The sequence below is a fragment of the Rhagoletis zephyria genome, unplaced genomic scaffold, assembly GCF_001687245.7.
Source record: "Rhagoletis zephyria isolate East Lansing unplaced genomic scaffold, Rhagoletis_zephyria_1.1 Rzeph_scaffold_00184, whole genome shotgun sequence".
Classification (NCBI taxonomy): domain Eukaryota; kingdom Metazoa; phylum Arthropoda; class Insecta; order Diptera; family Tephritidae; genus Rhagoletis; species Rhagoletis zephyria.
In genome coordinates this window covers 341,364-357,271 of record NW_016157268.1, presented here as the reverse complement: position 1 = coordinate 357,271, position 15,908 = coordinate 341,364, and the positions used below count along the sequence as shown (strand labels likewise).

Genomic DNA, 15,908 nt, shown 5'->3' with positions numbered 1-15,908 from the left:
TACTAGTATTTTTACTAGTAGATGCTGATGCATAGCCTGACAATTGACATCTCGTAGGACATCTCTTCTTCTTCTTCATTTTTGGCGCTGTAACCGCCTAAGCGATTTTGGCCGAGTTCAGCAAAGCACGCCAGTCGTTTCTCCTCTGTGCCAACTGACGCCAATTGGAAACGCCAAGTGAAGCCAAGTCCTTCTCCACCTGATCTTTCCATCGCAGTGGGGGCCTCCCTCTTCCTCTGCTACCACCAGCGGGTTCCGAGTTGAATACTTTCAGAGCTGGAGCGTCGGTGTCCATTCGAACGACATGACCAAGCCAGCGGAGCCGCTGTATTTTAATTCGCTGCACTATGTCCATATCGTTGTAAAGCTCATACAGCTCATCGTTCCATCGTCTGCGGTACTCGCCGTCGCCAACGCGTAAAGGCCCGTAAATCTTCCGCAAAATCTGTCTCTCAAACACTCCAAGAGCCGCCTCATCGGATGTTGTCATTGTCCATGCTTCTGCGCCATATACTAGCACGGGCATGATGAGTGACTCGCTTGTTAAAAATACCAGTCGCTAACATTGAAAAAGGATAGAACGTGAACTAGTTCGGCTGAAACGCAAACCGGTAGAATTCTAGTTCACAACTAGTAGCTTTCCCTGCAGGGTAACAAGCAGAATTGAATTCAATACTTGAACCGTATAAAACCCGGAAATTTAAAAAAAAAAAAATTGTGATGTGTAATCAAATCAATGTTGCCAAATTCTCATTTTCAAAAATAAAAAAAACTGCAGTAGTACATATAATATAAACAATATGTATATTTCATCAAGCAAAGACTATCGATAGTGGCCAAAATGTTTTGACAAAAGGAGCAAAATATTAAACACAAAATGCTTGGATATGTTAAGAATTAGAGTCAGAAGCAGCTTAAAGTTATAGTTAATAACAATAATCCTCAATATGTAAAATATTTGAAAGAAAGAAAAAATCGGACTGGTTTACTTTTCTGTGGAATGGACCATATATATGTGTATGTAATAATAATAAAACAAAAATGTGCGTTAAGTCCTTTCCTCCAATTGCAGCCAAAAGTCATATGGAGTAGTGATCAAACCGCTAAAATTGTTCGACAAATCGGGCAAGGAATCTGCTGGACCTAATGTAAAATTGAAATTTTGGCAAATTGCGGTGGTTACAAGAAAGAACATATTCCGTGCAAAAGTCTCTCCCGCGCAAAGTCGTTTTCCTATAAATAATAAAATAAAAATGTTATTCCTGAACTTTTAGTAGTGTTTTGTGCAACAAGTAAGTTACCTGCGCCGAACGGAAGTGATACATCCTTTTTCAGCGAAAGCTTTCCGTTTTCATCTAAAAAGCGTTCCGGTCTAAAGCTTTGTGGATCGCCCCAGATACTTTCATCAGCATGATATGCATACAAACTCGGTACCACAATAGTGTGCTAAATTCAAAACAAAAATGCTTCTTATTTTCTCTTTTAAAATTTTTTTACGGATAAATTTTAAGTACCTTTGGAATTTTGTAACCCAGCAACTCTGTGTCTTCTAGCGCTCTGTGTGGGATATCTGACGGCACTAAAGTTTCAATTCTCAAACCTTCTCGAATAGCAGCATCTGTGTAGTGTAAATATTTACGATCTTCAAGCGTCGGCAGTCGACATCTACCAACAACCTCATCTATTTCTGACTGTATGCGTTTCATTGCTTCTGGATTCAGCATAAGGTGCTGTATTAGAAATGTAATTTGTGCGCCAATCGCTGTAAACGCAGGGAGAGCAAAGTCCACCAAGCCCAATATAAACTGTGTGCGATAGTAATTTTCCGTCTTGCCTTGATCATGCTCCATTCTCATCTGTTTAATATACAAATCCAGAAAATTTCGCTCACTGCACTCATCATGGGTGGCAATGTGATGGTCTATGATTTTTTCAAAATGCTCAAAAAGAGCTTTATTCGCCTCTGTTAGTACGTCATATGCGCTCCATTTGGGAAATACATATCGTATCCAAGGCATGATGCTCAGCATTTTACCATAATCATCACTATTCCGTTGAAATTGCATTCCCATTTTGATGAGGTGCAACACCTCGCCCTGTTCTGAGCGCGGCTGGCGTTCATTCATCATGACATGTAAAAAGCAATTGTAGGTAAATGGACTAAAGATGTTTGGCACACAAACTCTATAACCACCAGGTTTAGCTAGCTCATGCTCATGCTTATAACGTGGTCCATTGCGTATGAGATCTAAGAGATCAGTTATCTCTTCTTGTATGAGTGATTCGAGTTCAAGGAAACGACGACCGAATCCAAAATCACGAAGGTATCGTAAAATAAAGCGACGTTGCTCCTTCCACACAGGACCTTCGCGGAAAAAAATACCTACGAAACAGAAAATAAATAAGTCTAAATTAAGCGTTAAAAACTCCTGGAAAAATGGCACTACTAGTTCACTACAGTAGTCCCCGCTTCACTGATTTCCCCGCTTATTTGAATAAGTTGCTTGCTCCAGAAAATAGTTCATACAAAATACATTTAAATAATATATGTCAACATACAATAATATAAATAAAAAGTACTGTAGTAGTAAAAGTACTACTGTACTTCATATCGGTTAATTTAAAATACAGAAGTTTTACATATTTATATGTATCTACATATGTACAAATATAGTATATGTATGTACATATAGAGTTATGTGTAGAATACTAAGACCACCGAGCAAAACCATGGGGTTAGCTTTGAATTGTCAGGACATAAGATCTATATACACTGCCGGAACAAAGTATTGGCACAGCAAATTTTTCACAATATATGCAACAATTTTCATTCTAATATTTGTCCGCTAATTTTGTATAAAAATACGGTTCATTCTACAACAAAAAACATAAAAGTATAATTCCTAAACTTTGTGCAAAACTCGCGAAAATTCAGCAAATTTTCATGAAAATTTTCAACTTCTTAATCAGATTTTTTAGAATTTTTGTGAGTATGCAGATTTGTAGCTCAAGCACTTTTATTATAAAAAAGTGCAAGTTTTAAGTAGCTAGGAATTACCGTTGATTTTTGGAAATTTTTTTTCACGCAGTATCTCCATACAAAAATTTTTTTTCGAAAATACTTTATATGGAAAAAATGCAAAACACCTTCAACAAAAAAAATTCTCAAAAATCAACGCAATAGGAATTATATTTTTATGTTTTTTGTTGTTGAATGAACCATATTTTTATACATAATTGGCGAAAAAATATTAGAATGAAAATTGTTGCATATATTGTAAAAAATTTGCTGTGCCAATACTTTGTTCCGGCAGTGTATGTATTAGAGTGGTTAAAATTTTTTTTTTGCAAATTCATAAGCGCTACCTCAAATTATTGTTATTTGTAACGAAAAAAAAGAGAAACGCGTTTTTTATTTTGCAAAAAAAAAGTTTTCTTAGAGGTCGCTCTGATAGGTTTTTTTTATAAAAACACTGATGTTGTAAATTTTTTTATTTTCTTGACATGTTAAAATGCAGCTAAAAATTTGGTTTTTACATATAATTGGGGAACATTCCCTTAAACCCTTCTGAAACCCCGTGGTAACAAGTTTCAACCCATGACAATGCGTAAATCGTTCAGTATCAACGTTTTACTAGTGTCTTTTCGGGAGCATATTGTCGGGAACTAGGCCCATTCTAACCGTCTAAGACAGGTGTGTAATTAAGGGATTATTCCCCAAGAATACCAGAGTAATTATATGTAAAAACCACATTTTTAGCTGCATTTTAACATGCCACGAAAATAAAAAAATTGAGAACATCAGCGTTTTTATAAAAAACCCGACCAGCGCGACGTCTAAGAAACCTTTTCTTTCAAAATTAAAAAATACGTGTATCTTTTTTTTATCACAAATAATAATATTCTGATGTAGCGTTTATGAATAATAATATAATAGCGAAGGGATTTTTTTGTCCATCAGTAGGGCTGCCAGATATCTCTGTTGCCAAACCGGGACACTTAAGGGTGGGAATGGCCTCTCGCTCCCTTCCCTTTCGTTTCGACAGAAATTACGTACGAAAGGATGTAGTAAACTAAAGCACAGAGAATTTTTCACAATGCATGTACCTTTTTGTTCCTTATAAAAATACAGTTTATACTAAATACGTCAGAAAATATAAAAAAAAATTCTAAACTTTTAATTCTAATTTGCATACAAATTTGCAACTTTCTATTCAGTCTTTTTTATAAAATTTTGAAAATTAAGTTTTACAGACCATACAAATTTAGTTGATTTTTGGTATTGTTTTTACTGAGAGTTTCTTCCATACAAACTATGTTCGACATTTTTTTGTATGTGGAAGACACTGTCAGCAAAAAATAAATAATTGCAAAAAATCAACGAAATTTTCTGGTAACTTCAGACTTGCACTTTACTAAATGGCTCAAAAGCTACATTTTCAAAATTTTTCCTAAAGATCTGATTAGAAATTGTGATCTGATGAAAGAGTCTCCGAGCCAATAATTTTGTACGGCACGGTACTTATAAGTAATCTAGGTTTCACGAAAAAAAAAAAAAAAAATACAAGGTAACATTAAAATATCAGTCATTTGTTTCGTTGCTGTGAGCTTGTTTCAAAACTTCTGGCTTTTGCTATAATTGTAAAACTCTGTGCATGTCATTTTAACGTATTTAGGTACATACTTATATTAATCATCAACTATTGGTTGTGCAAAACGTGCTAAATTTAAAAAAAAAATCGCATATGAAAGTGCACCAACCCAACTCGTAATAAATTTAAGTATACAAATTTTAGTAATTAGTATAGACATATTCAATTCAAATACGCCAATATTAAAATGAAGCGCTTTGCACTTAACGGATACTTTTTCATAATTACGTTAAAAAAAAATATTTAAATTCCATGCTGCCTGTAAGGGGATTTGAATCCTGACGCTCTGGAAATTAGCAAATTGTGGCAAGCATCTTCGTGCACTCAGCTAAAGCCAGACATGTAAATGTGCACTCAAATGTTCAGTTTGATTCAACACCACGTGTTCGTGGTATGAAAGTATTGTTTTTAAATACGAACACGATAATCAAATAAAAAATATTCATGTTTACCATGCGTTATTTCCCATAGTAAATTCATAAAATTTTTCTTAATATTACAACGCGTTTTTTCTCAGTGTAGTCATTTTTATTCAAAATTTGTGCAATCAAATCGAAAACCGGGACACTTAAACGAAACCCGGGACATTTTAAGGTTGGACTGGGACACCGGGACAAATAGTCTAAAACCGGGACATGTCCGGGAAAACCGGGACGTCTGGCAGCCTTACAGTCCTACCTTGTGGGAAACACCCACAACGAAAGTGAGAATAATGAATTTAACTTATTAATTAACTTGCATTCAGCTTTTTTAACGGGTGGCCACCCCCTTTATATCTACACCTCAAAAATATTGTAAGTGTTAAAAACATAAGATTTCCTTACACTCTTTTTTTTGGCATATTTTAGTATTTCATTGTGTTCATGTATCACTTAACTAAATTCGACGTTTGAAACAGGTGGCAACCCTCTTCAAAATATGGTGCTACCTATTTCTAGTGCCTAATTTCCTTATCTCAAATTGACTTTAATATTTTAAACAGGTGGCAACCTTCTCACCTGAAGTTAAGAAATAAATCCTTTTTTACACCATTTAGATTGATACCTATATCGTAAAATTTGATTTAACTTATCAAATAATTTGAATTTAATATTTTAACAGGTGTCAACTCCTTTCGAAAAACTAAAACTTTAATGCACATCCAAAGGCCAAGCCCTTTCATTTGACACATTTGAAAATAGAACGAATGGTGCGGATTTAATGGCACTGGTTACTAAATAATTTGAATAACGGTTTTAATAGGTGGCAACTTCTTTAAAAAAAAAGTAATACCTTATTGCACATCTACAGGCGAAGCCCTTTCATTTTGACTCCTCATTGAAAATCAAACGAACGGTACAGATCGGATGACCTGGACAAAAAACCCCTTCGCGTATCTATACTAAATATACTAATTATATAAAGAGAAGTCCCTTTTATTGTAACAGGTAATCTCGTGAACGGCTGTATATGTATATAAATAGCTTTCAGTAATCACCATGTCGTAGGCGAAAAAATTTTCCTTTTTCCGGTAGGTGGATCAGGGACCGATCTATTCGAAGAAATCTTATTATGGCCCGATTTGCTTAAAATTTGATACGTTGGTAGCTTTTTGCCTGGATAAGTATATAGGATTCTTTTTTCGGGAAGTGGACCAGGGACCGATTTATTCGAAAAAATCGTATTTATGGTCCGATTTGCTCAAAATTTGGTACGTAGATAGCTTTTTGCCTCAATTAACATATAGGATACTTTTTCCGGTGGCTGGACCAGGTACCGATCTATTCGAAAAATCATATTTTCTAAAAATTCTGATTAAATAGTTTGAAAGTTTTATTTGGGTGACTGTATTAGATTACTGGTGACTGTAGATTAGAAAATAATAACCGTTTATGGAGAAAATTACGATCATATACCCACTTAAAACTGATTCCAAAATCTCTACATAATTGTAAAAATTAAACAAACTTTAACAAGTAAGTACACCCACCTTTTATTAAATACTTTTAGAAAATGTTCAGATATGCAGTTTATAGACCCTTAAATTTTAGTAGGTTGAAGTGCAAACTTCAATACGCCAGAAAATCGCATTGATTTTTAATATTTTTTTGTTGGCTGACGGTGTTGAGCATTTTCTTCCATATAAAGTATGCTCGACAATTAGGTACTTTTATATGAAGGAAAATGTCTAGCATCGTCCGCTAAGAAAATTATTAAAATCAACGCGATTTTCTAGTGATTTAAAATTTTCACTTTAACCTACTAAAATTCAATGGGCTATAAAATTGCATACCTAAAATTTTTTAATAAAAAGTTTAAAATTTTTTGGTGTAATTGTTAACGTTTGTTAAATTTTTACAAATTTTGAAGGGAATTTGGAATGTGGACTTATGTGGTGCTGGTTATGTAATCGGCTAAACTTTTATAAACATTACATAAACAAAAGAAAATGAGCCAAAATTGGTCAAAATGTCTGTTAACTTAATCAGCTGACCACAAGTGTATATGCAGGTATGTACATATATATATATACACGCATATGTTTAAATGCTCAATCCTGATAACACTTCAGTTTTTTAAGAATATTTCGTCGGCTGAGTTGTAGGTCGCCGTATCTCAGCTGCCGCTTCGAAAACGCCATATCTCAATATATATATGGGCAAATCTCCGGAAGCGTGTGCTTTTGTGTCACTCACCTTTAAATTAATTTTATTAATGTAATTTTACTTTTTATAACTTGCGCCATTTTGATAACAAATGTGACGAGTCCTTGTAACTTATTTAATTTTCTTTATTTTAATAATTTCATTCTAATTTTTATAAACAGTCAAATTAATTAAAATAGCAGTTTCTACGTGTCACATTGGATGCCTTTTGTACGGTTTTTGAGTACATATAACTTTTTCAGCGCAAATATTGGAAAATGCAATAGACGTTGAGAAAAATATGTGATCCTCATTGGATATAAACTGTAACAATTTGAAATCTGTCACTCGTAATTATCAAAAAGGTAATATTTTAATTTCTTTTCCATTTTCCACTTCCAACAATTACTAAATTTTTCTTATTTTTCTATACACATGTTAATTACACATTAAAGAATAAAATGAGACCTTTTACAGCTGAGGGTCTTTCAAAATATTGAAAATATAACAAATATTGTCTGAATAGGTCTTTGCGTGAATGGCTTCAAATTTCCCCTTTTTTTGATGGCATACTGACCAAGGCTGCAAACCGGTTTTGAACCGAACCTTAGCTTTTTTTCGGACTTCGAACCGAACCATTTTTTATTTTGAAATGCCAAAACCGAACCGAAAACCACTCCAAAAAATGGTTCGGTTCGGTACAAAACACACTAAAGCAGTTTGTAGGTTTGGTAATACACAACTTTGTCTAAAAATGCAACACTATGGTGGAACTGCAAACATTTTTGAGTTGAATGGCATCTCTATGAGTTATAATTTCGTATTTATAAAAATTGTTTTTATGTGGAAGAAAATGCATATAACCGATAAAAAATTAAAAATTAGTGCGAACTTTAAAATAGGTAATTCAAACTTACACTTATCATATTACATTACACTTAAGTGAGCTATAAAACTGCATACTCAAATTTTTTTAGTTCTGATTAAAAAGTTTGAAGCAATGAACTTTTGTTGAAGTTTGTTGATTTTTTTCAATTTTCGTACGGAGTTTGAAATTTGGATTTACATGTTATATGCTTTTATAGAAAAATAATGAACATTATTAATAATTAGCCAATAATAATAATAATTTACATTAAGCCAAGATTTTGAGTGTCAATTCAAAATTCTGAGTGTGTTGTTTTAGTCTATTCGGCTACACTCTCGACCTGTCCAAACCTTAAATAAGTTTATTAAAATATTTTCAATTTCGCCTTGATCGCGTTGATTTTAAATGTTTTTTGTTGAGGGTATTACGCATTTTTTCAGACGAAAAATTTGGCGAAGATACATGAAAAAATTGCCAAAAATCAACCAAAACTTTTCTAGAAATTCGTATAAAAATGTTTGCAGTTTAGATGAAACCTTGACGAATTTTCATAATTTTTGCACAAAGTTTTAAGCTTTATTATTATTTTTGTTAGATGATGAACCATACTTAAAAAATAAACATTAAATGAACACAAAATAAAATACCCAAAATTGTTAAAATTTCGCGTCTCTATTTATGGATATTTGAATTTATATTTTTTCGGTTTTTAATATTTGTTTGTATCCTTTAGCTTTAAAAAAATTAAACCATTTGTACCGAACCGAACCGCGGTTCAGGAATAATGACGAACCGGTTCCTGAACCTCTACAAGATTTTTATAAGTGGTTAGAACCACTGAACCAAACTGCACCGTTTTTTGCAGCCCTGATACAGGCTAAAAAATGGGGGCAAAAAGTAAAATTTCGGTTAAAATATATTACCTTAAAAGAGAAATTTTAAAACAAATTTTTTAAAAAGTTTTTCTTTATCTTAATATTCAATTATAATCCTCTTTTTGGCTAGCACACTATTATTTATAGAACAAGAATACACATAAATCGTGACAAATTAAAACAATGGATATGTAGATACTATGAATTTATAGCCCTTTTCATAACTTTACGACACTCACATATTGACAAGATTTAGCCATTTGTCTTAATATTTTTTTTTAATTTTAATTATTTGTTTATTAAAATGTAATATTTTTTTTTTGTTGACGGTGTCAGTCATTTTCTTTCCTCCAAGGAATTTTCGACGATTTTTTTTAAATGGACAGAAGGAGCAACACCTTCAACAAAAAAAATCCCAAAAAGCAATGGTCATTCCGAGCTACTTTAAACTTGCACTTTGTTATACTAAAAAACTACAAAACTGCATACTTAAAATATTTCTAAAAAATCTAATAAAAAGCTCGAAATTTGTATAAGAATTTGTTGATTTATTTTTAAATTTAAAAGATTGAAACTTGGATTTATGAGGTTTATGTTATTATAAGCAAATAATTAAAATTAAAAATAAATTAAGATAACTGGTGAAGTCTTGTCATTATGTGAGTGTCGGAATCGAACTTTCTGATACTACTTTTGTCTATTTCCGCGGTGAATAAGTCCCGACTTAATCAGTATTACCCCGATGTATTACATGATAAAATGGAGTGAAATTTAGCAGAATGCCCACTTCTGCTAAAATGCGCACAAATTAGCCATAAATGGTCTTATGCATTAATATTCACGCGATATATATTAGGGGGGTAACTGCAAAATGAGTAAAAAGAACGCTTGCATTGCCACGTCTGTTACCGATATTGCTAAGGAATTGGATTTTGACATTGTTCTTCCTCGTAGAGCGAATATACCAAATTTTCTGGCTTATTATCGTGAATTTAACACTGAAGATTTTTATCGAAAGGCAATATTTATACCGCTATTGGATAATATCTTCCTCGATCTCCGAGAAAGATTGCCGAAAGAGACACTAAACATTTTTGATTTGAACTTATTACTTCCATTCAACAATTTTATGGAGCTTGAGGTCATTTTTTTAATGAAAACCATTGTGGAAAAATTAACAATAATTTATAAATGGTAGAAGTGATAACTCTTTCGGAGATCACTACATCTCCTCATCAGACTTATTCAGCGGGATTTTAAACGACGACCTCAAGCTCAATAAAATTGTTGAAGATAATTGTTATAAGGCCATAAAGTAACAAAAACTTATTACTTCCATCTAAAATTGGCGAATATAACACGCTATATGAAAAAAATAATAATTTAAATTGCACGGTGTTACACTGATTATGAACTTTTTGAGTGACCTAGTACAGGTCGTAGGGCTCGTCGAGCAATTCACGAAACTGCGTTTAAAATTTTTGTAACACCCTCAAATTATCGACTTATTCTTAAAAAACCATTTTTACATGACTTCCAGCACTAAACCATTTTTAGTTCTATTATTTTTTACCCAATTAAAGTTTTTATATGGCTTTGAAAAAAATAATATTTGTACTATTTATAGAAATAATAAGTTTTGTGAGCACATTGTAAATGTGTTGTAAATTTTTGGAATAAGTCCGAAGTTAACACAATTTTTTACTATTTTTCCCAGTTCGACATCATTTCTTTTTACAAAATTTCGATTCCGAGTAAAACTAGGTACCTTTTATAATTTACAGTTGGATTGGATTAATTTTAACGTTTCAATAGTTCGTATAGAAAAATTTAAATTTGTCTGTCTTTAAAGAAATGTCATAACTTAATATTGATTTAAAGAATGGTACCTAGTTTTACTCGGAATTAAACATTCTCTTAGAAGTTATGAATAAAAGAGACTACTTTTTATAGCTCATTCTATTTCAGTACAAAAGTGAACGTTTGAGGTTCCTCAAAATTCGCGCTGATTTTTGAGAATACTATATATATATAGAAACATACTTATGTATGTCCTAAAACACTAAAATTTTTATGTCGAAGAAAATGCACAACTTCGAACTTGCTCCTTATTATACTGAAATTAAATTGGCTATAAAAATGCATGCAAGAAACTTTTCTAAAAAATCTGATTCAAAAATTTTGATAGCAAACTTTGGAAATTGGTTGAACTTTTGCAAATTTCGCATTTATTGATCAATTTTACACGGCAAAATTACTTGAATTCACCTCTATATAAAATACCTTTTCTGTCCAAAATTTTAAAATCGCCAATATGAAACCCCGAAAATTACGCTGTTTGAAAGAATCAGCACTCACTTATTAAAAAAATTTTTTTGCAGGAACTTTTCAGGAAACAATTTTTAAACTTTCGAATACGAGTATTTATATGGACGTACCGTTTCTAAAAAAACTCAAATCTTTCAAAAATTACCTAATAATTCATCTTCAGGTGCACGCATTTGAGCCAGAAACATAGGCGGACGTCCATCGAATTCCCTTCTATTCAATATTTCTTTGACACCTTGAGCACTATGCACTGCAACCACGGGAAAGGGTCCAACATGAAAACCCACAATATCCGATTTATACCATTTGCTAAATTTCAGTACACCTTTATGCAAATATTTTTTATTAGCCAGCATCATGAATAAATAGCTTCCGAAGAGCGGTAATCGTGGCGGTCCTTGAAGTAAAATGTTGCAAAAAAGAGCAAATTCATTTATAAATCACTTTAAAAACGACGTAAATAAGGGATTAAATTAATGCTAACCAGGCGGAAATCCTTCAGGACGACTAACTGCATAACGATATGATAAATATAGGCAAATCACTGCGCAAATGCAGAAAAGAATTCCTGTTAACATTTTTTCCTTCAATTTAATAGCTCGATAATTACTGTCTTTACCGTTACGTCGACCAACGGAAATTAAAAATAACTGATTGGTAGCTATTGTTTTACTTGGTTTTTATGCGCAACGCACGACAGATATTTTACTAAATAAAGAAACCGATCGCTAAACGATCGCCATTCTTTCAGAGCTGATCGTGATACATACATACATACATACATATGTAGATATTCCTGAAGATGCATATTCTTTTTTAAATAGAGAAATAGGCGCATGTTTCAGATTTGGCTATTAATCAGGCGATTGCCAGTAAAAGGCATTTTTCATCAAGGGGCATGACCGCTACTTATGAGTTTACGCGCTGAATATGGTTTTTTCTACATGGCGAGATTATACGAATTAATTTAAACGACAAAAATATTTATGTACATAAATGAATGTACGTATAGGGATGTGTATTCATACAAAATGCATTTCGTTGTGATTCATTTATTTGGTCGCAACCATTTGCTAATGAAGACACGCCAATATAAAAAACCGGTAATATATTTCTGAAGATATGGCAATCTTCTTCTTCTTCTTTATTGGCGCTGTAACCGCCTAAGCGATTTTGGCCGAGTCCAAAACAGCACGCCAGTCATTTCTCTTCTGTACTAACTGACGCCAATTGGAAATGCCGAGTGAAGCCAAGTCTTTCTCCACCTGGTCTTTCCAACGCAGAGGAGGCCTTCCTCTTCCTCTGTTACCAGCATCGCGACCCGCGTTGAATATTTTCAGAGCAGGAGCGTTTCTGTCCATTCGAACGACATGGCCAAGCCAGTGGAGCCGCTGAATTTTAATTTGCTGCACTATGTCTATGTTGTTGTAAAGCTGTACGAGGCTCATCGTTAAATCGTCTGCGATATTCGCCATCACCAATGCGTAAAGGTCCGTAAATCTTTCGCAGAATCTTTCTCTCGAAAACTCCAAGAGCCGCCTCATCAGATGCTTTCATTGTCAATGCCTCCGCGCCATACACCAGCACAGGCATGATGAATGACTTATAGACATAGTAGCCAACTTGGTGCTTTAAGCACTAGATTTAGTGCTTTTTGAAAATTAAAACGCCAAAACAAATTATTATTAATGCTTAGTGCCTTTCTTAGTGCTTTTTTTCTGAACTAAAATTACTCCGAGATAGTAAAAACCTGAAATATTTAAAGCTGTGGCAGCATTGAATTTACCAGAATCTACAAATTTAAATGCCCTAAAATACAACCATTATTGATAAAAAGCTGAAGTTGCAAACCCACCTTGTTGAATTCCATTCGCGTTGAAAATGCTAGTACGCAAGTAAGTTAAGTACATATTTCTTTTTTCCATTTCTAATTACTTGCACAAATTTTGATTTTTTATTACCTCCGGAGTAAAACACATCGTTTCTGGGTGCTGAATCCAAATCTGGACGCACAATTGCTCTAGCACTACAATTTTTAGATATCCTAACCTCAAAGTGCCAAAAACACGGTTTTTGGCGATATTTGAGGTTATATAATGAAAACATCAAATTTTTTTTTTGCGCATTTCTACTTAGGGCATCATTTTCGTTTGTCGCGATTCGATTTTTTTTCTCCAGCTTTAATGGGCAGTACTTCGGTTTGACGTCATAAGCATGATTCATCACAGCATGTGTAGAAGCTATTCAATCGTTATGATATATATTGTTAATTTTTTGATTTTGTTAAATACAAACCGTTATGAAAAAAGCATCCTTTTATTAAAAAATATTTGGTGCATTTAGTGTGGTAAAACGCTTTTTTCACAAGTTTTTGGTGCTTTTTGAAAATCAAAAGTTGGCAACACTGCTTATAGAGTGTGATCTTTGTACGACGAGAGAGGACTTTACTTCTCAATTGCCTACTCAGCCCAAAGTAGCACTTGTTGGCAAGAGTGATTCTCCTTTGGATTTCAAGGCTGACATTATTATTGGTGTTAACTTGTAACTGTCAACAGTGACGTGGGCGCCAAGACGCGTATGCTCTGGCTGTTTGTGTGATGACAGGAGATACTTCGTTTTGTCCTCGTTCACCACCAGACTAAACGGCTCGGAGAGGTTCTTCCCTATTTTGACGGAGCTGGTGGTTTTGCTCAAGGTCATTTTACACAGCCGTATTAGTTTCGCGGGGATACCAAATTCAGACATCGCGGCATAAAGGCAACTTCTCTTCGTGCTGTCGAAAGCGGCTTTGAAATCGACAAATAGATGGTGTGTGTCGATCCTATTCTCGCGGGTCTTTTCCAAGATTTGGCGNGTCGAAAGCGGCTTTGAAATCGACACAAATAGATGGTGTGTCGATCCTATTCTCGCGGGTCTTTTCCACGATTTTGCTTATTGTGAATACCTTGTCAATGGTGGATTTTCCAGGCCTAGAGCCGCACTGATAAGGTCTAATCAGCTCGTTGACGGTGGGCTTCAGTCTTTCGCACAATACGCTCGATAAGACCTTGTAACCTATGCTTAGAAGGCTAATTCCGCGGTAGTTGGCGCGTATGGCGGGGTCGCCTTTCTTGTGGATTGGGCAGAGCTCACTTAAATTCCAGTCGTCGGGCATGCATTCAGCTGACCATATTCTGCATACGAGCTGATGCATGCACCTCATCAGCTCCTCGCCGCCGTACTTGAATAGCTCGGCTGGCAGGCCGTCAGCTCCAGCAGCTTTGTTGTTTTTCAGCCGCGTAATCGCTATTCGTACCTCGTCATAGTCAGGCGGTGGGACAGCTACTTCATCATCATCGACTCGGGACTCGGGTTCGTCTTCTTCACCACTTTCAGCACTGTTGCCATTCAGTAAGTTGTAAAAGTGTTGCCTCCACAATTTAAGTATATTCTGGGCTTCTCACAGGAGTTCGCCCCGGTCTTGAAACCTTCCGTAAGTCGCCTAACCCTCTGGTAGAATTTTCAGGCATTCTTCCTGTCGGCCAGCATCTCAAGCTCTTCGCACTCACGTATTTCGGCCTCTCGCTTCTTATTGCGGAAAATACGTCTCGCTTCCTTCTTCAGTTCCTTATAACGGTCCCACATGGCTCGCGTTGCGCCCGATCGCAGCGTGGCCCTGTAGGCGACATCTTTTTTCTCTGCGGCTTCTTGACATTCCTCATCGTACCAGTTGTTCTTTCGGGCTCGCTGAAATCCAACTACTTCTTCGGCGGCGGTACTTAATGATCGGGAAATGGTTACACTGCTCGCGTATGTCGGATTGTTGAAGAGTGCTCTCTGAGAGCAGATGTGAGAGTCGAGTAGCGAAAGCGCTGGCTGTCTGTTTTGATTGCAGCTTTTTGACGTTAAGCTTTCCTTGCATATTTGAGCGCACATTTTTTGCTGCACAGAGGCGGGTGCGTATCTTGGCTACAACAAGATAGTGGTCCGAGTCGATGTTTGGCCCTCGGAGTGTACGTACGTCCAAAACGCTTGAAGCATGCCTTCCGTCTATCACAACATGATCGATTTGGTTTCTCGTTTTTCGATCTGGAGACAGCCATGTAGCTTGGTGGATGTTCTTATGCTGGAACCTAGTACTACATATTACCATATTTCGGGCCCCGGCGAAGTCGATCAGCCTCAGTCCGTTATCGGACGTTTCGTCGTGGAGGCTGAATTTTCCCGCCGTCGCGCCAAAGAGCCCCTCCTTGCCCACCTTGGCATTAAAATCGCCAAGCACGATATTGACATCGTGTCGGGGGCAGCGCTCATATGTATGTACGTTCCAAGCGCTCATAGAAGAGATCGCCTTATCCTTCTCTTCCGTCGGGGCATGGGCGCAGATGAGCGAGATGTTGAAGAATCTAGCTTTCATGCGGATTGTGGCTAGACGTTCGTCCACCGGGGTGAACGCCAGTACTCGGCGACGGAGTCTCTCTCCTACCACGAATCCAACACCGAATGTGCGCTACTTTAGGTGGCAACTGTAGTAGACGTCGCAAGGCTTCACGTTTACTTTTCCTTGCCCCGTCCATCGCAT

General features: G+C 35.4%; 2 protein-coding genes across 2 annotated transcripts in view; both read right to left on the bottom strand.

The window, feature by feature from the left end:
* Positions 1-957: 957 nt before the first annotated feature.
* On the bottom strand, positions 958-12,008 carry LOC108357953 (probable cytochrome P450 304a1). The gene is made up of 5 exons (XM_017609045.1): positions 11,832-12,008; positions 11,493-11,744; positions 1,515-2,383; positions 1,302-1,446; positions 958-1,233 (listed from the first exon to the last, which is right to left on the bottom strand). The coding sequence occupies exons 1-5, from the start codon at positions 11,923-11,925 to the stop codon at positions 1,049-1,051; spliced, it is 1,545 nt and encodes a 514-aa protein (XP_017464534.1). The 5' UTR covers positions 11,926-12,008; the 3' UTR covers positions 958-1,048.
* A 1,708-nt stretch (positions 12,009-13,716) lies between these two features.
* LOC108357952 (uncharacterized) overlaps positions 13,717-15,908 on the bottom strand; it is a 17,869-nt gene continuing 15,677 nt past the window's right edge. The window contains exon 2 of the mRNA XM_017609044.1: positions 13,717-13,754. Within this exon, the coding sequence (XP_017464533.1) occupies positions 13,736-13,754 (19 nt within the window). The 3' untranslated portion in view covers positions 13,717-13,735. The remainder of the gene's footprint in view (positions 13,755-15,908) is intronic.

Coding starts and splice junctions, on each gene's coding strand:
- LOC108357953 (XM_017609045.1), bottom strand. CDS start 11,925: ATGTTAACAGGAATTCTTTTCTGCATTTGCGCAGTGATTTGCCTATAT. Junction 11,745..11,831: donor TCCTGAAGGATTTCCGCCTG/GTTAGCATTAAT, acceptor TTTTACTTCAAG/GACCGCCACGATTACCGCTC. Junction 1,447..1,514: donor TGGGTTACAAAATTCCAAAG/GTACTTAAAATT, acceptor TTTTGAATTTAG/CACACTATTGTGGTACCGAG.